Source organism: Manacus candei, unplaced genomic scaffold (genome assembly GCF_025592945.1).
Source record: "Manacus candei isolate 608988 ecotype Guabito, Panama unplaced genomic scaffold, ASM2559294v1 h1tg000011l, whole genome shotgun sequence".
Lineage (NCBI taxonomy): Eukaryota > Metazoa > Chordata > Aves > Passeriformes > Pipridae > Manacus > Manacus candei.
Window position 1 is genome coordinate 12,532,385 of NW_026138059.1, and position 25,023 is coordinate 12,557,407.

At 36.9% G+C, this 25,023-nt stretch overlaps 1 protein-coding gene across 3 annotated transcripts in view; it reads right to left on the reverse strand.

Moving 5' to 3' along the window:
- The window catches only part of CSMD1 (CUB and Sushi multiple domains 1), a 1,077,494-nt gene that overhangs the window by 855,998 nt on the left and 196,473 nt on the right, over nt 1-25,023 (reverse strand). For all 3 annotated transcript variants that reach the window (XM_051778075.1, XM_051778073.1, XM_051778072.1), the window contains exon 2: nt 10,788-11,004. In XM_051778075.1, coding sequence (XP_051634035.1) covers nt 10,788-11,004 — 217 coding nt within the window. The remainder of the gene's footprint in view (nt 1-10,787; nt 11,005-25,023) is intronic.

Here is a 25,023-nt window from a genome sequence, read left to right on the forward strand (position 1 = left end):
CTCTCTGCCTGCCAGGAAGGTTGACTCCCTGAGTTCTCACAGACATGCCTGGAGACCCCCCACAGGGAGGCTAGGCAAGCCATAAAAGGCACCAAGAGAACAGGTGCTCTGTGTTTTGTCTGCCCAGTGTAAACTAGCACTGTATTTGCTAGTGGTTTTGACTTCTGGAAATAAGCTTTTTCCTAGTACCTTAGCTGCAGCTTGGTATCTGGGGTACCTGCACGCATATAATTTGCCAGAGCCATTAAAAAAAAAAAAAAGGGAATATTAATCTTTAAAAATCATTTGCTTTGTGTAACACATCAATAACTCTTCATCTTACTGACATATGGCAGCTTAAATGGAGAGAAAAACCCTATATTTTAATTACAAACTTTTATCAATTTTATGATGGATAGTTCGTAACCTATGAGACGGGAAGATGTCTCTCCTCTTTACCTCAAATCTGTGAAAAACATGGTCCCTGGTGGTTCTCTTGGGAATCCCTACTTCATTACTTCTTCACCAGGGACAAAGCAAGGACCTTGTCTCACTTTTTGTCGCTGATGGAAACTCTCAAAACAACAAACTGTTACAATTTTTAAGTATAGTAAAGGATAATAGTTAATGACATAGATGAAGGGGTTGAGTGCACCCTCAGCAAATTCTCAGCAAGCTGAGAAGTGCTATTGACACACCTGAAGTATAGGATGCCATCCAGAGCGACCAGAGTCTCATGAAGTTTAACAAGACTGAGTGCAAGGTGTTGCACCTGCATAAGGGGAGCCCCCAGTATAAATACTGGCTGGATGATCAACAGATCAAGAGCAGCTCTAATGAGAAGGACTTGAGGTGCTTGTGGATTGCTGGACATGACCAGGCAATGTGCACTTGAAGCCCAGAAAGCCAATTGTCTCCTGGACTGCATCAAAAGCAGTGTGGCCAGCAGGTCAAGGGAGTTGATTCTGCCCCTCTGCTCTGGTGAGACCCCACCTGAAGCACTGCATCCAGCTCTGAGGTCCCCAGAACAGGAAGGACATCAACTTGTTGTAGCAAGTCTAGAGGAGGGCCACCAAGATAAATAGAGGGATGGAGCACCTCTCCTATGAGGAGAGGCTAAGAGAATTGGGATTGTTCAGCCTGGAGAAGAGAAGGCTACAGGGTGACCTAATTGGGACCTTACAGTAATTGAAAGGACCCTACAAGGGAGATGGAGAGTAACTACATGGGCATGTAGTGACAGGACAAGACAGAATGGGTTCAAACTGAAAGAGAGTAGTTTTAGAATGGATATTAGGAAGAAATTCTTTACTATGCACTGGAACAGGTTACCCAGAGAATTTGATGTCTTCCTTTATGAGCAGAATCACTCTCATTATATGCACTTCTAGTCAGTTAGCCACTGGCTAGTCAGCATTCTTAATAAATTCATTGAGTGTAATGGTGATGGGCATACATAGTTTTCACTCAAATGAAAGTATGAAGTCAGGAATAAGCTAGGACTTCAGTAGATTTTAGACTGTGTTAAGTGGGAAAAACATCACTGTCGAAGTCCAAGGCCACTAATAATGTCAGCAGATGCTCTTGTGAACATGAACAGAATGAAAGTCTTCAAGTAATATCTGGAACTGCAAGATTATGAGAACACTTGTCTACAAAATTTGTTTTACAAGATAAATTGAATGTGTGTGACTGGATCACAGGGGAGACGATACTGAATTTTCACTGCACCAATTCAGAGATGAGAGACTGCAGAGTTCCCCTCAAATGCCTGAACATTTCTGATGTTGTATCTGTGCCATGATCACTACACCCCTGTCTAGCACAGGGTAACCCAAAACCAGACTGTGATCATACAGTCAATGATCACCAGGCTCAGTTAAGTCAGGCAGGTAATTACCAAATGACGGTAAGAGAACATGATTCACAGTTTAATCTAATTACATGCATTACAGAAATATGAAGACTACATTTTATAAAGTTTTTTCCCCCTTTAATTTGACATACATCAGATAAAATACATTTTTCCTCTCTAAAACAAACCGGCATCAAAATTTCTTTGTAGCACACAGGTTATGTATTAAAGAAAAAATTATCTATCACAGTTATATAGAAATGATGAAAATTCCCAAAATAAGGATGTACAGCAAAAAATCAAAAGGGCACAGATTTTGGCAACTAGACTTTCTTATTGAGGAGTCCAGCTGTAAATTTTCTAAAGGCTGTAATTTAATTATTAGCTTGCAGTCAGAATGTGAGCAAAGGGAACTGACAGATGTCTGACCAAGAACAGTTGCAATAATTATTGTATATACAGCATTTAGGGATGCTGATCAGCAGCTTCTCTACATAATCATGCCAATTCAATGTATATAATTTAAAATAAAACAGAGTAACTTTTTATACAAAATGGAAGATACAGAAAGACTAGTAACATAAAACTGCTTTATGTTCTCTGCATGCATAATATATGCTGAGGTGACAGATAATAAAGGTAAGCAATTTTCCTCACTCTCAAAAATTAATGTATTTAAGAGTTAAAATTCCTTACACAATCAGCAACTGAGTTAATGTTATCATCTGTTTAGTTGGAAAGTTGTCTGCAATTTTGGTGTCAATTGTATCACCAAGCTACACCAAAACACTTTTTAAAGTGCATCTACACTTTGAGAGCTGCAATTCCCCAGCCTGTTTATCTGCATTCTTAATGTATTCTAGTATCATTGTCCTAAGGAACTTTGAGAATGAGTGTGAGATCTTACAGGAATTTATCATATTTAAGTAAGTGTCAAAATCTGTAGATACTGTTATTATCTTAAATCACTGGAATTTTAGGAGCTTCAGAAACTACCATAAATGAAAGGAAAATGAAAAAATAAAACCCTCTCAAAAGAAAAAACAAAACAAAACAAAACAGCCCACAACATGAAACAGAAATTTGTGTACTGAACAGTGTTCAAAAAAATCTTGCAAGTGTTTGTAGTTCTGCAGATTACAAACTCATCAGACTGACAGAATCAAAAATGTTTTCCTTAAAATATTGTATATCATGTGAGTTCCCTGTCTACCTCAAGAGACTTCATACCAATGAAGACAATTTTTTCATCTTTGACAATACTGAAGTAACATTTAAACCTTATTCTGAGATTTCAGGTAAAGCAAAGATGTAAACTGAGCTCTTCAAAACCCATGTACATACAAATACATACCCACACTCACAACTAGAAATTTTTTGTGATTTTGTAAATAGTGAATAAATGGATGCTTGAGGTGTTCTGTTTTGTAAAATAACTAATTAAGGTGTGCATGTATGTCTGGTTTGGTATGATCATAAATATAATTCCTTCAAGTTGAATAACTAATTATTTGTTACATATGCAATAATAAACAACAATCCATATGTAATAATAAATAACAAGGGAGTCAAATCTACACCTCTTATTTGAAATCAAGGTTCTCTAAAACATCATCATGTGAAACACTTAGAACCCATTCATAAAGAACAACCTGTCTTTCTCAGCAGATCACTATAAGGTATCTTTAAATACTTGCCTACTTTATTAGAAAGGTATTTACAAACCATTTTTTAAATTATCCACTTAAATCAAATTTGGTTGCACATCTATGAAACAGTAAGATTACCTAACTCAGGCTGAAGTTTCTAAAACCATAGAATTTAACACTCTTTGTAACCACATCCCAATTCTCCCCTTTAAGTCCCTTACTCTGAATACTTTCAGTGGTGAAACTCTTCATACAGATGCACCAAATCACTGCTGACACTTATACAGATCCAGTCTGAAAAGTACGGGAGAGGCAAAGAAGCAACATCTATATATTCCCTCAAGATGTACTATGGCTAGTTTCAGAAGAAAAAGAGATCTACCTCCAAGAGGTCAAAGAAATTGAACACAGCTACATTTTCATTATGGCGTCACATTCATTATTTTAAAGAAAAACATACTGACTTAAACAACTACATAAGAAAAGGTTTAAACAGCTGATGAGGAATGTTACAGTATAAATTCATGCACTGCTTTGCCTTGTTAAATAGATCCAATTTTTTTTCCTCCAAGAAATAATAGTTCTTTAAATATGAAATGGATTTTCTTAGGTGGGAGTTCCAACAATACTCCATGGAGTTTTGAGGGGAAAAAAGATTATTCTTTTTTAGTTGGTCATCATTTAGTATCAGCTTGAAATATGTAATCAATATGTTCTATAATAATTGGTGAAATAACTTGTTAGTAAGAAGACTCCTTATTTGACTTTAATAATTTTTTGTTAAATCTTTTCAGTATATGAGCTTGCCAACGAAATTAGGAAGCTTTTGATTTTGAATTGGGAAGTTAAAATTTTGGAAATAAGTATTTTGCCTTTTAGCCATCTATGGGGAAAAAAACACAACAAAACAAACCCCTACATATGTTTGAACCTGCCAGTATTGCACACATAAATTATCTTTCCTTCCCTTACCCACTCTTTCATTTTGGCAGAAACTATTTGTCAGCATTTAGTTGATCAGGTCATAGTTTCATTTCTTTCCTGAAACAGCTATGTGATGTATAATCAATCACATTTTAGTCATCTACTACAAATGTTTCCTTCTTCCTAATCCTTTAATAGGTGAAGAAGTGAAGAAAATCTGATTTAGAGGAGGCCACAAAGATGATGAGAGGAATGAAGCAGTTCTCCTACCAAGACAGGATGAAAGAGTTGGGATTGTTAAGCCTGGGGAAAAGAACGCTTTGGGTAAACCTCAATGTGGCCTTCCAGTACCTGAAGGAGACTTATAAAAAGGAGGGAGAGGGACGTTTTTTATGGATAGATGATGATAGGACAAGGGGCAATGGTTTTAAGATGTAAGAGGGCAGGTTTAGATTAGATGTTAGGAAATTAGATGTTAAGAAATTTTTTACTCAGAGGGTGTTGAGGCACTGGAACATGTTGCCCAGAGAAATTGTGGAAGGACCATGCCTTGGAAGTGTTCAAGGTCAGGTTGGATGGGGGTTTGAGCAACCTGATCTTGTGGAAGATATCCATGCCCATGGGAGGGGCACTGGAATTAGGTGATCTTTAATGTTCTTTCCAACCCAAGCCATTCTATATTTTATTCTATGATTATATGACTAACATAAAAAGGGGAATGGTTGTCACTGATAGGTGAGAACTCAGTAATAATTTGCATAATCACAGTAATGATTTTCCTTTTCCTGCAGACATGAAGTACCAGAATGTCCTGCTGAAATTATTCAATAATCTTGTTTTACAAATTTGAACACTAGCCCAGTTTCTGTTACTTTGCCCTGTGTTCTATGTAGGCTTCAGCTGGAAAAAATACGACTACTATACTCATTCCTACACTGTTCTTTTCACAAAGTAACTAGCTCACACACACGCAAAAGTACTATACACTCAATACAACTTGTAGAAAATGTTATGCAATAAAAATTTAAAAAATACTACATATGACATTTCATGGGGAAGGGAAAAAGAAATAAAGAACTTCAAAATGAGTGAAGCTCCTGCTGCTGCAGTGATAGCACTTCTGCAGAAAAGTCAATAACCCCCTCATTGCTTCACTGTTCTCTTGACCCTGGAGATACCTCAGACAGAAATGGTTTCTGAAGAAATAAAATAATAAACAACAAAGAAACAAAACAAAACCTATAAAAAAAAAATTAAAACACTGCATACATGATAAATCATGGTTTGTTAAGATAAAAGGGATTTAATATGAAATGGGAGCTCAGACTTTAACTTTTACCTCCATGCCTGGATTTTGAAATATATACATGTAGTTTATTTCTTGATGGAGACAGAGAAAAGTGAATACTGTGAATAATTGACACTTACTTCCTATTATTGCTACATAATTTAAGAAAGCAGAGGGTATGTGTTGGTATTAAACATATATTTTATATATTCTTGCAGGAAATTTTTGGTAAGCTTCATTTTATTACATATTCTGTTAGCAACTTTCATAATTTGCATTACTGCTCTGTTAAACCAAAACTGTTTATTTTACCTAATATGAGTAATAACGAGCAGCATCTATTACATTATTACCTAGATTGCAGTAAACTCAATAAAGCTTTAAAGTCCCAAGAAGCCATGAAGGCAAACAGACATTTTAAAATCACTTTCCAAAAAAATATTTATTATGTATGTCCAAAATAACTGACAGATGTGCACACAGACAACAAAAAATATTCACATCTGCACATTTCTGTCTTCCCATTAGTGTATATAATTTTATTAGCAGCATTTCTGTGTAAGAAAAAACAAAACTACTAGGAATCCATTTTTAAAAGTTTTTCAGAACTGTCTGAAAGATCGATTAGTTGAAAAAGTTCATTCCATAGTATATTGCACAGGTCTTCTGCAACTAACTCTTAGGTAAACTAAGTGTGAGATACTAAAAAAATAACTGACAGACACTAAACACAGAGATTACAGCATTTACCTGTATTTGACACAGAAAAGATGTGGAATCTCAGGCCATAACCTGAGATGAAGGCAATCCCACATACAAAGTCTCAGTTCACTAAGTTTGTAACATTCACAGTTCTAACACCCCATTTACAGTCCACTTCATCTCTTCAGCAACAGATGTTTCGGTACAAACTCTTCTGTTTACCTAGTCCTGTTACAGTTTCCCTATACCTCTCTATGAAACTACTATTCAGGAATTCTGCATATAGGAAAAATACGCTGTAACAAGATTTATGCTAAAATTAATGAGCAATTTTCTCTTTTCAGGTGTGAAAAACAGGTATGTATTAGAACCAGCTCTGAAATGACTTCCGAAATCCATGAACTCTTGAGATGTTTGTTTTGAACTCACTTGCCTGTGGCACGTACTGCATCTATCAGCAGTATGCAAGTTGATAAGTCAATATTGCCAAAATACACTGAGCCCCTTCAGAGCTGGCCTGTGTCCCTATGTCCTGTTGATACATTCCCCCTTTCTATTAAAAATGTTACCATTTATTATTTCATCTGGTACATACGGTAAAGAAACAAAGTCAAACTAAATATTTGCTTGCACCTGTATTACAGGCAGTAGCAGATATTCAGTGAATTACTGAATACAACGCTTACTTAGGAAAACAATCCACAAGGAATACAACTGAATAATAACTGTTCTCAGTGCACCACTCTTGTATCTCTTCTCCACAAGTTTCATCCATATGAGTTCTGCATGCTGATGATTAATTGCATATAACAAATGACAGTATCTTTAGAATGTAAAATGGAAATAAAAAAATAAATGTTACATCTTTTCTTAGCTTAAGTAGAATGTGATTTATTTTGAAATCTTTCTCCATCAACTAATAATGCAATATTTTGGCTTTCATGTAAGGGTTTTTTTCAATAATATCGAACTAAGACATCTGTTTTGGTTATAATATATGGTGAAATCAATTATCTAACTTCATGTTTGTCTACAGAATTAAGACTTCAGTACCCAACAAAGCATTATCATAACAGGTCTCATTACAGTTAAAATTTCAATTTTCCTCTTTTATATATCACAGAATCATAGTCATAGCATACCAGATGGAAAGAAACCTCAAGGACCATCTGGTTCAGCCTTTCATGGCAGAAGTACAGATAGAAAAGATGGTCCAGCACCCTGTCCAGCTGAATCTTAAAACTGTCCAAGGCTGGGGACACCTCCACAGGGAGATTATTCCAATGACTGATTTTTCTCATTGTGAAAAATTTGCCTCTTGTGTCCAATCAGAATCTGCTCAGGAATTACTTGTACCCTATATCTCTAACTTTTTCATGCAGAAAGGAAGTATCCAACTCTTTTGTAACCACCCTTTAAATACTGGAACATGGTTTTAAGATCTCCCCTTCTCAAGGCTGAACAAACCCACTTCTCTCAGCCTTTCCTCACACAACATCTTTCCAGTCATCAAACATCTTTGTGGTCCTTCTCTGGACCCTCTCCACATCTTTTTTGTATAGTGGGAGCAAAACTGAACACAGTCTTCCACGTGTGGCCTGACAAGCCCTGTGCAGAGTGGGACAATGACTTGTTTATCCCTGCTGGTGATGCCCTTGTTGATGCAGCCCTGCATCCTGTTGGCTTTCTTTGCTGGAGCAGAACACTGCTCGCTCACACTGAGCTTGTTGTCCACCGGACCCACAGGTCCCTTTTCCACAGAGCTGCTGCACCGCTGAATAGATCACAGCCTGTGCTGCACTCCTGGATTGTTTTCCCATCCAAAATACATGTGTGAGTACATATATAAATATAAACATATACCTATATAAATATATATATTATATATCAACTCCTGTTTTGTGTTCTATGAACTTTACAACCATAAAAATAAAGCAACTGCAGCAATTTGTTTAAGGACAATTTTGGGCCACAGGTCTCAGTAATTACACAGAATTACTGAATGTTAGTTGGGTTTTATCTAGAAAAAAAATCACGATGTAAAATAGCACTTTTTAGTACCTTATGTTTTGTTTACATTGTTCTTCCTTCTATCATGTTACTTCTCAACCTCCTTATAACATAGCTTACAATAGGCTGTGATTACTACCACATGTAATTTACTCCTTAAATCACTATATGCTAAAGCATAATAATGCACTAACAGAAGAAGTTCATATTCATCTTACCACTACCTGTTTTGCTTTTCTTTCTCCACACAAACAGCCTAAAACAATTTATTCCTATGCCTTATCATTTCAATGTATTTTGTATTTGTTTCTATTTTATTAGGTTTTACAGTCAATATGCAGTAAAAGTATATTGGTGACCATTTAGCATACTGAAAGGTCCCTCAGGCAGCACAATAAACTAGTTGAACATAGTATTAATTTTTATTCATTTTTGCTTTAGCAGTTGAAAAAATAAGATAAAAAATATAGGATTAATATTACTTAATTATTGTAGTTTGTGACAGTGATATAGTTACACAGCTATTTTTAAGGAAAATCTCTAGATTTGGCATGATGGCTTAATAAATACAATTACCCAAAATCGAATGGAGTTTTTTTAAACTATGGGAAAAAAAAAAAGTGTGTGCCCTCAAGCAGAAGTTCCAGGATGCTCTCTTGCATCTGCATGCTGTCAGCTAAAAAAAAAAAAAAAGAGGACTATAATTTTTCAATATCTGCTGAGAGAATTGTCTTGACATGTGCAATTGCAGAGGGGTTACACCTGTGAATGTGCTTTGTACAACAAGGAGTATGCCACAGGATATGAGACGTCAATAACCTGTCATTCAAATTGTGCTACATTAACTTCTGCATCCTGCAAACCCAACAAGTGCTTCTTTCCTTATGATGCCATTTATGAAGGTAACTGCTTGGCAAATACAAACAAGGAGAAATAAAATTCCAGCTTCAATGCTGGAAGCTGAAAGCAAAATCTTTATTTTACAGGAATCAACAGAAATTACAATTACTTCACTGGGATCAAGATCATACCTAGGAATTTTTGTTTTCCATGCTCATGCCCACAGAACACCTGTTGGTGCTCTTCTTTAAAACAATTTTCTACCAAGATTAGTGCAAAACAAGTAGGCATTTTAGATATTGCATTTTTAAACATTTGACTAAAAAAGAAGTATTTATCTTTTTACACAGGGGATGCAAGTACTAGAGATCAGTTAAGTGCAGTAAATGAAGCCCACGCACCACGCAATGAAAGCAACAGTAGCTGCATCCTACCTTCCTACCTTTTCAAAACCTTTTGGTCTGAATCAACAATGAATCAGAACATTTTTGTTGTCAAAAATATATGATGATACCCACTAAAATACGTAACAAGTTGGTGATGTTCCCACTTTTGTTTTAACACTATAGTATAAATCAGCATCATGTAAAAGGGTAATCAGACAACAGAACTGACAGCAGTGTTTTACAGTACTCCATAAATCTTATGACTGAACAGAAAATGACAAAGCAGCACTGAAAGCAATGTTTGCTTTCCAGCTCTACAGTTGAGATCCAGCAAATGACTGAGGAACTCACAAGACACCAATGAAATGAATGCATCAAAACCTGAAGCTGTGAAAAGCTTCAAGATCAAAAAGCTTCCATAAAGCCTCGTTATAACCTCAGTGGTATTTGGACAGACAAGTTACCCCAGTTTCTGACCTTTAAAGATACTAATTGTTTAATGGAGAATAATTTCAATTTTGGCAATGTCAAGCAATTTGCAGCTCAACTCATCTGCCAGGCAGACAATAGTCACCTGAAGGATTTCATCCAGCAAGCATTTTCAGATGCAGCCTAACATGCACTAATGATATTGTGTCTCACAATATCACTCACCACTTCTGTGGCACTTCTGTGTCACATTTGGTGAGAGACCGTGGGACACTGTTAGCACAAACAGCACACCCATCCTCTGATTCAAATATTGTAGGCATGGTAGAAAAGTAAAGCATGATCTCAATAAGAGTTCTTTCAGAAAGTGGTGATTGGTGCCTTCAAGAAAGGGTCCCTGGGCCAAATCTGGATTCCATAGGTAGACAGATAAATAATTTACTGTAATGTGGAATACTCCTGTGTTCAGGGCTTTTACAAAAACTGACCTTGAACTGTGCAAATTTGAAGTATTGATGTTACTAATACACAAGCTAGGGCCATAAAGATCTGAAACTTGAATTAATTTTTGTGAGATCTTGGGGCACTGCTATCCCCATGGCTGGGGACGAACTAAGGACACACAATGTAATTCTAACATATTATCAGAACATATATGTGTGAGAGACAAAGAGAAGTAAAGAGAGAGAGAAAGAAAGAAATTAAGAAAGAAAAATGTACCTTACCTCACTTTTAAATTGCCTTGCTGTGGTTGTCCATCGTAAATTGACAAAATATCAAAATCTTCCTCGAGTGCAAAAGTATGAAATGACAATTGTATCCTATTACGCTCTCCTGTGATAATGATCCACGTGCAGTTGGCATAATTTGGATAACCATGAGGAAATCCAGGGCTTTCTATAGTACCATTTGGTCCCTGTACTAAACCTCCACAGTTCTGACCTGAAAAAGAAGAAAGGAAAATATGCATTGGTCTTTTTTTTTCTCCCCAGTATATATTCTTACATGAGTATACCTATATGTAAACTTAATTTTATATTTTTTTTCTAGATTACAAACACCATATAAAATTGCATTTATACCATTAGTCCCTCTGGATTCACAACTCTCATAGCTGGATTTTCTGAGACACCTACCAACTTTTTATGCTGTGAATCATTATTTGAGGTTCTGTAGTATTAACAGTGTATTACTTATTCATCTAAATGTGAAATTTCAGCATTAGTTTTGCTGTCATAAATTCAATAGACCAACAGTTTTAGTGGCAGAGAATGTTCAGAGCTTTTTGGCAAAGGCCAGTTATAAAGTTTCTATATAAACACTAAAGTATTAGAGTTTCTGCTGTTCTGAAACATACTTTCAACATGACAAGCAAAATGTAAACACATTTATTATGCATTGTGTTGCAACTAACATCACGATTTTTATTCTTTGACAACATAGCAAAATTTCTGTGGCATAATAACATTTGTAGTGCCATATGTATTGTGATCAAGAAAGTGTTAATTTTTTCTCTAATTTTTTTTAGGATTCTTTAAAAATATCACTGAGGGTTTTAGTTAGCAGGCATTTGTGTCTGGTCTGTACATCCTACAGACTTTGTGAGGGTATGATATCTCATTAACAGGAAGTCCTCAGCAAGAAACCTTGATTTACAGTGCACGCTGTTGCTAGTTTCCTACTTGATTTTGTTAATCCCACACACAACAGTTGTACTGACTCAGAGCTGGAGAGAAGCGTTAATGAAATATTTGAACAGAGAAAAGTATAAGGACATTCTGTGCACTGTACTGCTTGGATTATTATATGCATTTTAAGCACTTAAGAACAAGTATAATCTTAGCATTTTATTGCTACACCTAAACCAAAAAAGTATTTCAGACTGCAATTTTATTATTAACTTCCCAGCAGTGAGTCTCTGAAACTGAATCCTTCAGAGAAGTGCTGTCAAATTCTTGTAGGAGGTTTCTAAATCTTAATAGAACGGATTTAATAGAAGGCATTTGCTGCTAAAACTGAAGAACTAATAGGGAATAATTTTTTTACTAAATTTCAAATATAACAAAAACTCTAATAAAGAGATAAAAAAGTTATGGGGATTCAGGAGGCCTTTAAAGTAAAAATCTTCTCTAGTATATCTACCATTTGATTCACGTTGCTTTAATAAGACATTCTTATTATTAAACATTTGTAAAGAAGGAATCTATTACACCACGAACTTGGCATGAATATTTCAGCTATGTACTGTTCACTATAACTTATCAGCATTCTTGCAGATGCTTTGCATTGCATTCCTCTTCCTTCAACCACAGGGGAAATGTCATACAAGTGTCACAAGCAATTTAAAATAATTTAATTACTACAGAACTAATGTCCTGAAAACAGAAAAGACATATAGTGACAGCCCACCACCCTGTTACTCTAACCAGCTACTTCATGTTTCCAGGATCCAGAAACTGGTTTATGTAAGTCAAGTACCTGCTGCAAGCAGTGCTGCACAACAGCCTTTCTACCACTCGGGTGTGAAAGGGTTGTTTTGAAAGAGGAGAGATATCAAGTGCAAATTAGCAATTGATCTAAAATCTGTCAAAGAGAGAACCACCTTTCAGGAGCAGAAATTTGTAATTCTAGATAATAAGGAATATAGTACACCATATGTAACTGCATATGTAAGTGTAATATGTTAACTACATTTCTGACTTCCAGGGAGACAAATTACCTCTCCAGTCTCTTAGGGAACCCAACAGCTGGCTTAAGGTAAAACTGAATATTGCTGGGGTAGTAAGTGAACCCTCCGAGCCCCGACATGGCCATGGCCAGTGATTTCTCTACAGAGACACTTGCTAACTGCTTGCGGAAGTCTTTGCCACTGCCACTGATTGCTCCCAGTTTTATCACTGAAGGCATTTTGTACTCCTTATGGTAGGTACAGATTATTGTGCATTATTATTTTGGAAAATAAACAAACATTAATGGCAAATAAGGCAGACAACATATTACCACTCTTTAACTTAAGCGTTTCTTACCACCCAGAGACCTTTTTTTCTCCAGTTTGCTTTTGCTCTCCTGTGTATATATTCCTCTAGTTCCAAAACTATTCATACACTATTCACTTTGTACCCAAGAAACATGAGGCAAAGGAGAATCATAAAGAAAAATTATTACTGTGAAATGTTATTTAAGTTTACTCTTAATTTTATATTCATATATATAAATATATACTTATTTACTTAGTATTCAGTAAAAACCCCAATAAAAATCCTAGAAGAAATTTTATATACTGTTAACTCCCAGCAATCTTGTTGCTGCAGACTGACAACTGCAATGAGGATTTTGCTTCTGAAGTAAGTAATACTCAAAGAGACTTTACAACACACATCCATCTAGGTCTGCCCCTGCCTGGTTAAGACATAAGCATGTTAACAGAGCAGAATGTAGGATAAAAGGGTCAGCTGCTATCTGTATAATACCTATTTTTTCAATATATGTAAGTCTAAAACCTTCAGAACTGCCAGATATTACACTTCTGCCAAAGACTAAATTTATCATCAAATCACTTAAGAGAGATTCATTTTGAGGACATACTCGGAGAGCAGGAATGAGGAGACTTATAGGTGACAGGTGGCAGCAAGTTAGATAGGAGTTGACCAATATCCCTCAAGAAAATGCAGTTTCTGACTGCAGAGACACCACAGACCAGTAAGATGACAACAATGAAATTAAGAATATTTTGTTTCTTATGGGTGTCTTAGTAGAAGAAAGCATCAACAAAGTAAAGGAACTGAACATATCAAGAGGAAAATACTAAAAGAATATCAGCAGAGATTAAGTAGTTCTGCTGAGCTGAATGTAGGCTGAAGACCCCAAAAAGGTCTACCCTTAAAATTCACTTTAGCTCTGGCCCTTGTGTCAAATGACAAAATAAATATTACCATTTTTCACAAGACATGCAGTCATTGACTCAATACTTGGCTAGAGCCTTCACAGATTTTTAAATCCTTCCTCCTGCACAGCAGATTCAGACACACACGCCTCACATCCCTGGAGTACCTCATGCCTGCAATTATGACTCCTCCTACTCAGGTACATGTACAGTTGCAGGAACTTTGTTACTGCAGTGTTAGCCACAACTTAAATGGCTTTGATTGGCAAGGCACATGACAGCAACAGTTTCATCAATATGAATGATAGCATGAAGACGTGTTATATATATATACATAGAATAAAAAAGATTTCCTCTTGAACTACAATAGGTAACTATAGATTAAAATTGAGAGAGTGGAGCAGTAAGACATGAACAGGTGGTTTGCACATCATGTTTCAATCACCCCTTTTTCCTTTCTCTTGTGTTTTCATATGCTCCCTTTGTGTTTTCACCTCTGTTGAGCTCCACTTTATCTCCAGCACTTCCTACCCCCTCCGAGGCTGCAGGCCCCCACAGCCCCTGCCATCAGCTGACCATGCTCTGCATCAGGCCTTCATCGCTTCTTTCTCATTAATATATCCAGAAGTCATTCTCTGACTGTCTTACTACCCAATAAAATTGTTATTTCCCAAAGTAACTTCAATCAAGAGGGAAATGTCAAACAGCCAGGGAGGCAAAGGCACTATTCCCTGAGGACTGTATTAAACAGCATGTAGCTACTTTAATTATCCTTTAAAAATCAATTTTTAAGTAAACCTCACACCACCATTATGAAGCACTTTCCAAGGAATTAATCAAACCAGAAAATAGTGAGATTCTTTTAATTTAGGCATCACTGAAAATTTATTCCCAACTGCAATCCACCATCTTTACTAGCACACCTGAAGCACACCCTGGCCAGCAGTGACAGCACAGAGATCTCACAGAGTGGACACCTACCCTGCACTGGAGTCTACTTGCTGTTCCCACCATCACCTTCAGGTGTCAGGGAGAACTGGTGCCACAGAGCTTCAGTACTTCAGATATTTAAGCATACCAAAGCCAGTCCCAGAGCAATGTGAAATGAGAATAGTGTACATTTACTCATTATGTTTTTGTAAGACCCAGGTAAAAAATAGATCAAGAGAATTAATGAGAAATTGTTGAAAGTTATTTGATCTGAAATAATTAATGCCTGGGGGCCAGTGACCGGGGAGACCCCAGTGAGTGACACCCTGTGTCAGCCCCAAGTGTGACCAGGGCCAGAATCTGTCTGCCTACAGTGCAGCGCTGGGAGCCAGTGCGGGTGTGTGAGTGCTGGCGAACATCCGTGGACAGATCAGGTGGTGAGCAGGGGATGTGGAGAGGGAGACAGGAGAGTTTCTCCAAGGATGAGACCCTGGATGGGTTACTACTGCAGCCCAAGGAAATTGTGGTCAGCTTTCTGGGTGGATGAGTGGGTGAGAGGAACACAACTCCCCCAGGCCAGAGAGGAGAAACCAAATGAGGCCACTGGTACTGCCCGAGCTTATGCGAATGTGAGCATGTCTGACTCTCTTAATCCATGGATCTGGCTGTATACATGTGCATGTGGTGTATTCTTGTGCTCTGTGTGCCTGTACCTACTGGGAAAAGCTGCTCAGCCTTGTCACTGCCTGCATGTGGGAAAGAGGTGGGGCAGCCTCACCTTTGTTGGCTGCTGGATTCGACCCTTCCAAACACTATGAATTGCCTCTGAATCATTAAATATTCTATAGCTTGGCACTAAAGGTAAAAATAGACAAAAAACAGCAGCTAAATTGCAAAATCTAGATGAACTTCTTCTAAATACAGATTCATTCAAGCCTTGCAATTTCTGGCTGTGACCAGTCTAGGGCCTTCCTGGGGTCCACCTCACATGTGAAGCTTGAATGCGTGTAATAACCTTAAATTCTGATGCAGACATTCAGAAGGTGACTGGAACTCATCAATCTATAAAACTTTTTAAATTCAGATCTTCTAGCCACAGGATATAAATTCATTGATTGGGCCGATGAAAAAGAAAAGCTAGTGTTTTTAAAGTCTCAGATTAGTACCCTAAGAGTCAGGCAATAGCTCTGTGCACCATTTCCTATGTGTATTTAAGCCTTTATCCAGCACCCAAGTGAAAATAAATTATTCTGAAGGTTAAAGATTAATATGACTATTCAGCAAGAAATTCTGAAACAAATTCTGCCATAATACCAGCTTTGCTGTGTACCAGAGCAAAACATCTTAATTGCTGGTATATGAAAGTTTTTATTTTAATGAAGTTCTCAATGTTGAAAAGCATATTATACATCAGTTGAATTACACTGCCATTACAAATTGAGAAAAAGATATTTCATGTTCTCTATTCAATACTGGATTGTCCAAAAAGACCAATAAATCAGTATTCACACAAGTTAATGGGGAAATAAAATGCTGGAAAATATGTCTCTCTGTAGGAAATACTTTTTAAAAAAAAAATCTTTTAATACTTTAAAAAAAATCCAGTCTATAACACTATCAATTCATATGCCACTAGTTAGTAGAGGCACAAAAAAATAGAAAGAGAATAATCACTCTTTCGAGGGTACAGCTTGACAGTGCTTCCTTTTGATAAAGCAGTAAGTTCTTAATTAAAAGCAACTAGATTATATGAAGTTGGTTTATCCCTTTTCCTTCAAAAACAATTATCCCAGTAAAGCAAAGATCTTCACATTCTCTTCCTTCTTCCTTTGAATTTACGCCAACTGTTCTTAAGATTCATCAAAATGAAGGAAAGTAAAGGCATTAAAGAGAGGAAAGCAATGTAAGTTGTATACCTGATTTGAAATATGTAGAAGGTGGTGTTAAAAAGTTCTTTTATAGAGAGTAAGATGCTACATTTTAAAATGCTGAGCTAAAGGCAGACTTACTACCCTTTAAAACAAGACTGTTCTTCATAGATGCAAAATCATTCTGCAGATGGTGATCACCAAGGACAGGTTGGATTTTATTTTTCTACTTTTCTAAGATAAAATAAAATAAATTTAGGCTTTAGGTAAACATCACTGTTACTGTTACAGTTGCTTAGCAACAGCTGGTAGAATGAGAGAGTATTGTATAGCCCAGGTAAATAAAAGGAAAGTGCTGATTCCATTGTTTGTGAAATACTGAAACAATAATCCAAATTCTCTCCTTAGCTTCACTGGAATAGGAGCAACTCAACTGTAGGCAAACTACTCTGAGGACTTCCTTACTTCTGTTCTGCCAGAATCCTGCAACATGCAGGATAACTGTCTGTGCCAAATCTCATCACTTCAGCATTGTCACTTGCACTTTCATTTTATATTGATGCCTTTCATTGATGCCACTCTCCCAGACCACTTCACTGACAGCCTCGCTCACATGTCAGGATCTTACCGCAGGGTTTTTTATTATCATTTTTGTCACCAGATGCCTACATGATGAGGCTGAGAAGTGTACCGCAGTTCAGTTTGTTTTTAAACTACTACTAAAGAACATATTGTCAAAAAGACCATTTTTTTCATTGTAATTGCTCCTTGAACATCATCTGCATTAACTACCTTTCTTCCCCTACGGTTATTCCTTTGTGCATCACTTCTGTTATCCAGCAGTTTTTTTTCCTTTGTGTGACCACAGAACTAGTTCAGAAAAGGTTTCAAATTTTTTCAGCTCTGTTACTTTAATTCATCCTTTCTTTGTATTTAAAACAGAGTGCAGATTCAACTGATATCAACTGAGAAGGATAAATACTATCTTCCAAATTAAGTTGCTAACCCATAACTTGAGGAAAAAAATGAGTGGCAATAAATTTTTCAATAGTCATTAGAGAAGTTTCATTTGCAAAGACAGAAGAGTAATTTTTAGAATTTAATTTAGAAAGATCAGATGACATTACATTAGGTTTAGTGTTAAAACCATCAACTTTGTTAATAAAAGTGCGTTTTGCAGGAAGAATTTTAGCTATAACATTAAAAATTATACTTTATGGATCTATTGCAAGAAAGAGGAAAACATTCTTCTGGACAGGTGTCCATACACATAATTGTGCTTCTGATTTAGATGTGAATTTTATATCAGAATCAGAATATTGGCAGTACTGTCCTCTGTAATGCATGTATAAGAAAGAAGAATGAAAAATTAACAATGTAACATAGCGAACAGTATTTCAGCATTAGCAAACAAATATAATCAAAACATAGGTAGAGGGACAACACATGCATGCATAAACACAAATTTCATTGGGCTTTTGATGTTAATAAATTTACACACACAAAACTTATACAGTCTATGATACTCATTAGTAATATCAGAGTAGGAATGATGCAACAGACACACGGTCCCACAAGATTATAAAATCAAAATACAGCTGTGTGAGACATTCATGAATGGAACTGAAATGATGTGTTCTAATAATCTTAACCACAGGAAATTTAGTACCTTATGTTTTGTATCTTACTGATATGTTTGCACAGTGCTAAAGTAATTTCTGATTTTAATGGGGCAACAGGATGGAATGGAGAGTGATGCAGCTGCTGTGCCTGAGTCCTGATGTCAGTAGCTGACATTTATTTACAACAATATTCAGAATGAAAGACAATGCTGTCATTGGTCACAGCCAGCACGCCCTCATAAGAGGAAAGTCCTGCTTATAAAGCCTGTTTTCCTTTTATGACAAGGTAACACACCTAGGTCATCAAGGGAAGCCAGTTGATGTCATCTTTTTGGATTTCAGTGAAGTTTTTGATACTGTCTCTCATAGGATCCTTCTAGACAAAATGTCCAGCACACATCTGGATAAATGCATCATGGAATGGGTGAGCAGTTGGCTCATGGGTCAAGCACAGAGGGAAATAGTGAATGGGGCAACATCAGACTGGCAACCTGTCATTAGTGGGGTTCCACAGTGGGGTTCTTGGGCCCTGTGCTCTTCAACATCTTCATAAATGATTTGGACACAAGACTGGAAGGGATACTAAGCAAGTTTGCAGATGATAAAAAATTCAGAGGAGCTGATGATTCCCTTGAGGGCAGGGAGGCCCTGCAGAGAGACCTTGACAGATTAGAGGACTGGGCAATCACCAATCATATGAAGTTCAACCACGGAAAGTGCTGGATTCTGCACCAGGGATGGAGCAACAATGGATGTATGTACAGGCTGGGGAATGAGATGCTGGAAAGCAGTGCCAGGAAGAAGATCTGGGGGTCCTGGTTGATGGCAAATTGAATATGAGTCAGCACTGCTCTGGCAGCCAGAAGGGCCAACCATGTCCTGGGGGGCATCAGGTAAAGCATCTCCAGTTGGTCGAGGAAGGGGATTGTCCTGCTCTGCTCTGCTCTGCTCTGGGGCAGTCTCACCTCATAAGAAAGATATTAAGTTATTAGAGAGCAACCAAAGGAGGACAATGAAGATGGTGAAGGGCCTGGAGGGGAAGCTATATGAGGAGTGACTGAGACCACTTGGTGTGTTTAGGCTGGGGGAGACTGAGGGGAGACCTCATTGCAGTCTGTAACTTCCTTGTGAGGGGAAGAGGAGGGGCAGGTACTGATCTCTTCTCTGTGGCGACCAGTGACAGGATCTGAGGGAATGGCCTGAAGCTGTGTCAGGGGAGGTTTAGGCTGGATATTGGAAAAAAGATTCTTTACCCAGAGAGTAGATGGGCACTGGAACAGGGTCCCCAGGGAAGTGGTTACAGCACCAAGCCTGACAGAGCTCAAGAAGAGTTTGGACAATGCTCTCAGGCACATGGTGTGATTCTTGGGGATGGTCCTGTGCAGGGCCACGATTTGGACTCAATGATCCTTGTGAGTCCCTTCCAACTCAGCATATTCTGTGATTCTGTGATCTTGCAGCATCAATAACACACACAATTGCGTGAGTAACTATAGGTCTGATTCAGCATTATTCCAAATCCTTTGGCCTTATCTACACAAATTCAAAATGGTGTAAAAATATTGCCAGTCTTATTTGGTGCCCCCAGCTCATGGTGGAGCAAATGAATAAAGATTAAGATATTTTTCTGCATTATCGTAAGATCGTGGTTTTATTTCTCCCAGTGTCATGTTTTCCATTGCATAAATCTCAAGCAGTTATTTATAATTTTTATGTGTTCCATTGTGTATATCTCAAGCAATTATTTAGTTTTTGCAATGTTGTGAACTGTAAGAAAAATGCAATCAGCATGAGCTATGAGGTACCGCGGATGAAAATAATACTTTATAAATAGTGTAATAATAGTTTATGTGTTTACTAATTAAACACCTTCAGCCCATGCACAGGATTCAGATACATTACAGAAATAAAAGTTTAGACTATTAATCCAATTCAAATAAATCAAGAGATTTAGACAATAGTACAAACTGGAACTGTAAAGAAAGAGGATGTTTATGATATTGCACACTTAAATGATTTCTCCTAAGAATGCAACACTCAAAATATATACTACACAAATGTTTCATATAGAATTATGGTGGATGCTGTTGTGAAACATGGATTTGAAAAAATCCCCCAAATATTCAATTATTTATGTGAGGTAAAGCACATGAAATTGAAGAAACCGAACTTATTTCAGGCCTTTTCATCCAGTCTGTGCCCTCACATACTGCCTGTACATAACAACACACAAGTACTATCTCAGAGACTAGTCCTGAACTCAATTGCTCAAAACGACTTTTAATCCTTGATTAAACCATATTTGAAATACGCAGAAGAGATCTACCCTCTGCAGGAATATTTCAAGCAATACCTTATTATTTTCACTGTATGTGAAATCCTGTACAGAAAAAAGCTGTCTGCATCACTGACTCATCCTCAGGAAACCATGTGACTGACAGGAAATGGAGAGCCAGAAGCAGCACAGCAAGTAGATGATATTCATGTTGGCACTGCTAAAGCTGGTTGTGCCAGGGTGGGTGAAATGTAGGCTGATCAGCCATGTCAGGGCTGTGTCTGTGGTGCAGAATTGCCCTCAAACCTGTGAGATGTTCTGATATTCATAGTCACATGAATATCATTCCACAAAATCACATGGATATGGGTTTTTCTAGGACATTTTTAATTTACCATTCACATATCTTTATGGCTCTTCCTTTATAAGTATAAAAATACAATATTGTGGGTTCTTTCTCTAGAACTAAAAGTACTGGCTTTGATGTTTTTGATAATCAAGAGATCTAACTTCAACTAAAATATCTGAGGTTGGGGGATGATGAGTGGTGGAAGGGGTTGATTCTGAGACTCTAGCCTTTCTGAACAGTAACACAGTGTATCTGACTATTGAACTGTTTAGGACTGTGATCGTACTCCCACTGAAGGCAATGACAAGACTCCACAGACCTCAGTGACAGAAGGACCAGCTTTGTACATACAGGCTCAGATTACTTACATATCTGCCTTGCTTCTAGAAGACAAAAATCCAAGGGGGAAACTATTGGCATGGCTCAACAGAAGTGGACATGCCTTCGGGAGATTGCACATGGCCTTCAACAAGAGCAGGATAAGAATCTAAAATGTTAGCTTTCACTCATGTTACATCAGACTGCATTATGTCATGCTGTCTAACATCTCATCTGACAGGCACATTTGTGTTACAAAACATAAAAAGACAGAGAAAATAGCAGTGATTTGAAAACAACATGTTTATGTTAGCTGAGGTGACTAGTCAATTAGCAGTTATGATAAAACCAGCTCGAACTAGTTTAAGAAGATTCTTGTCCCTAATCATAAACAGCCTTGTCAACTTTGTAATTTTTATACAAGTAACAGTAAATTATTAATTCAATGCACATTGTACTAGTTATTAAACTACAGCTGAATGATTTACTCTGAAATTCTGGAAGTGCTCACTTCCATCATCCCCTTAGCATACTTGAATCCCATTTTACCTTTCTATGTACAACTTTCCTTATTCAGGGAGGAAATATGTGAAAAACACTGAACATACAGTTCCTGTGGCAGAAACTTTAAAATTAAATTGTTCACAGTGGCCTGCTGGACAGACAGACAAATGCTGTGTCAGCTGTAATCCTGCAACTATAACATCTTCTTTGTGTCATTATAACCTAGACTTGAAGCTGTATAAGTCAAAGTATGGTTGTGAGCTGCAGTCATCCAGACCATACAAACAATGTTCTTACGATTTCATAGAAAAATCTGAAGTATTAGCGTACTTTGAAAGTAAATTTAAGATTCACAACATTGTACAGTTTATAAACACAATCTGGTCATAAAAGACTACATTTATTATAAATAAAACCATTACAAAGTTAAGCAATATTGTTTCTGATTCTTGTAATTTGACATAAGGGGTATTTTTTCATGTTTACATTTATAAAGTTTTGATTCTGTAGGCTATTAAAACAGCTAGAGCCAGTAAAAAGAACATCAAAGGTAGCATAAAAGTACAGCCACATTACAATAACAGCACTTGGAGAACACGAAATAACCCCCCAAAACACTTTTTAAATCTCCTTTTGGTACTATTCCTAAAAGAAAATATCTTCAACAAACAGATTTATTATTAAATATCTTTGATTTATCTCAGCATTGACCTCTTTAAGCCAACTGCCTTTGTGTCACATTTTGCAGATATTCAGTTGATACAAGCTGGCATGTCTTCACAAGCTACATCACATCAGATCAAGGGCAACACTAGTTGAATTTCCAACACATAAAATGATTCGTTCCTTCCTACCTTCCTTTCTTCAGTTTTCAAATATTTATTTGGTAACAGCATTTTATTATTTACCCTTGAATCTGATTTTCTTAATTATTTCTGTGCTTCTGAGGCAAACCACTGTATACATAATTATTAATCAAAGAAAGTGCAAGGAAGAGATCTGACTGTTTACTGCTTTTGTTAAATCTTTTTTCCAGGCTATATGGCTGTTTAATTGCATGATGGACATGACAGATACTGAATTCCAGCTGCCATTTCACTTGCTTTTGCTATGTGAAGAGCTGTAGGGAGACTTTGTGATAATGGGAAATTCCATGTTGGAACAGGTACGGTTGGAACAGGTACAGTAATACCATGCCCAATCACAGCTCAATTTTGCACACATAGCAATGGATTTCAAGCTACCTATTAGAACTCAGGAGAACAATTGTGAAGTAGCTGTAGTGTTGTAGTAATGTGCTCATAAAAGCATGAGAGTCAAAAAGTGAAGAGAATGTTTAAAATTGTTAGAGGAAACGAACAGAATTGTCATTAAACTCTGCATAAACTCTAATCTGCACTCTGTGTGCAAGTTCAAACCCTCAACCTTACCAGAAAAGGTGTAGATAAGAACTGTAAGGATGATTGAAAGTATGAAATAGCTTCTGCACAGGGAGACTAAATAGACTGATTTTCTAGCCTGCAAAAGAGACTGCTGTAGGAGAGGTCCACAGCATCACAGGGGTAAGAAAAAGTGTTCTTCTGTCCTGTTTTTCCTTCCTGTGTTTTCATTACTCAAAACTCTCCTTCCAAAACAAAAGAAGATATATTTTCACCTAGTGCATAAATAAACAGTGGAGCTTGTTTCAACAAGAAAGCAATTAGGCTGTAGCAAAAGGCAAATTAGCAAAAGAAAAAAAAAAAGATCCATCAGAGCATTTTAAAAGGAAAGATAAACCTCCGGCTTAGCAAGTCTCCCAGGTGCACATGGAAGGAAGAAGGTGTACCTTGGAAAATATGCTTACACTTACAGTTTTTCTAGATATCTGCTCTTAGCCAAGGGCATATATGACACCAGGCTTGATGGACTTTGGTCAGATCTCCCATGCTCTTCATGTTACTCTCTTGGAGGTATCACTGAGAAGGGAATACCTCCAAGCACCTAAGGTTATCCAAGTCAGATTTTGAAGAACATTCCCAATGAATAGGTTTTATGTTTTAACACTTCTGTTCTCTTCTTCATTGAAGATACTAACAAGTTGCTCATTATTAAGGAGAATGTCAGCCACTCTTAGCCTTTGATATTATTGCCCTTATGGAAAATATTTACACAGCTAACATACGTTGGTTCCCCTTTCTTTGTGAGATCTTTCTTTGCAAGACCTTTCTTTGCCTTTTTTTTGCCAATTAAAAAGTAGTTTTATTAATAGCCAGGCTGATCAAAGTCATAGTAGCTGATCAATATTAATAGCAAGAGTAGCTATTACTGAATGTCTTTAACTGCATATTTGTAATAAAGAGGATTTTCCAACTTTCCATGAAGCACAAATACTATGTGAGTTTTGGCAGACCTAATATTTGCATAAAATATTTTTATTATTGCTTGTTCCAGCAGGAAGCAAATGAAAGACTACACATGGATTAGACTGCCACCATGACACTATACTAAGCAATAATTTATGATGAAGAGACCCTTTCTGTTCAGTAAGAAACAATAGTTTCTAAAAATATAACAGTCTGATCCTTAATTTTCACAGAAACAGCATCTAATAGTTTGCAACAGCATGCCGAATTTGTACTGATTCTTTCAAATATACCACCTTGATACATTTAAAACACTATGAGTTGTAGAATGATCTTGGAAATTTCTTTTAGGATTTTGGCATTCACATTTACTAGATTAGCTGGACTATCAGTAAGTTGCAGAAGGTCACAAAAAAGTTTAGTAAAACACAACTTTCTGAAAGTCTTTCTCCACAAAGGCAAAGTGTTATATGAATAAAAGAGAGAAAACACACATTTTTTGCATAAAAGAAGCAAGCTTTTGGTATTACAGATCAGCTCTTTAATCAGTCAGACTGAAATGATCGACAAAGTCCTTAAACAAAACTGGGTTTGATTCTTAGCAAACAGCTTTTCCTTAAGCTGTATACGAGATCTGTGGTCAGAACAGTGAAACCAATGCATGGTCAGAGTAGAGACAGGAGCTTGCCTCTAACAAAGATAAAAATATTTGTGCAGAACAGCAAACAAGAGTAGACGGGTGCAATTAACAAATCTGGCTGAATCAGTATTTCTAAAATAAGCAGGCAGGTGATGATGATATATTCCTGCAGGTATATCTTATATGTAAGATCTGATAATCTGTGTCCTTTTTTAAAAATGTTTAGTTTC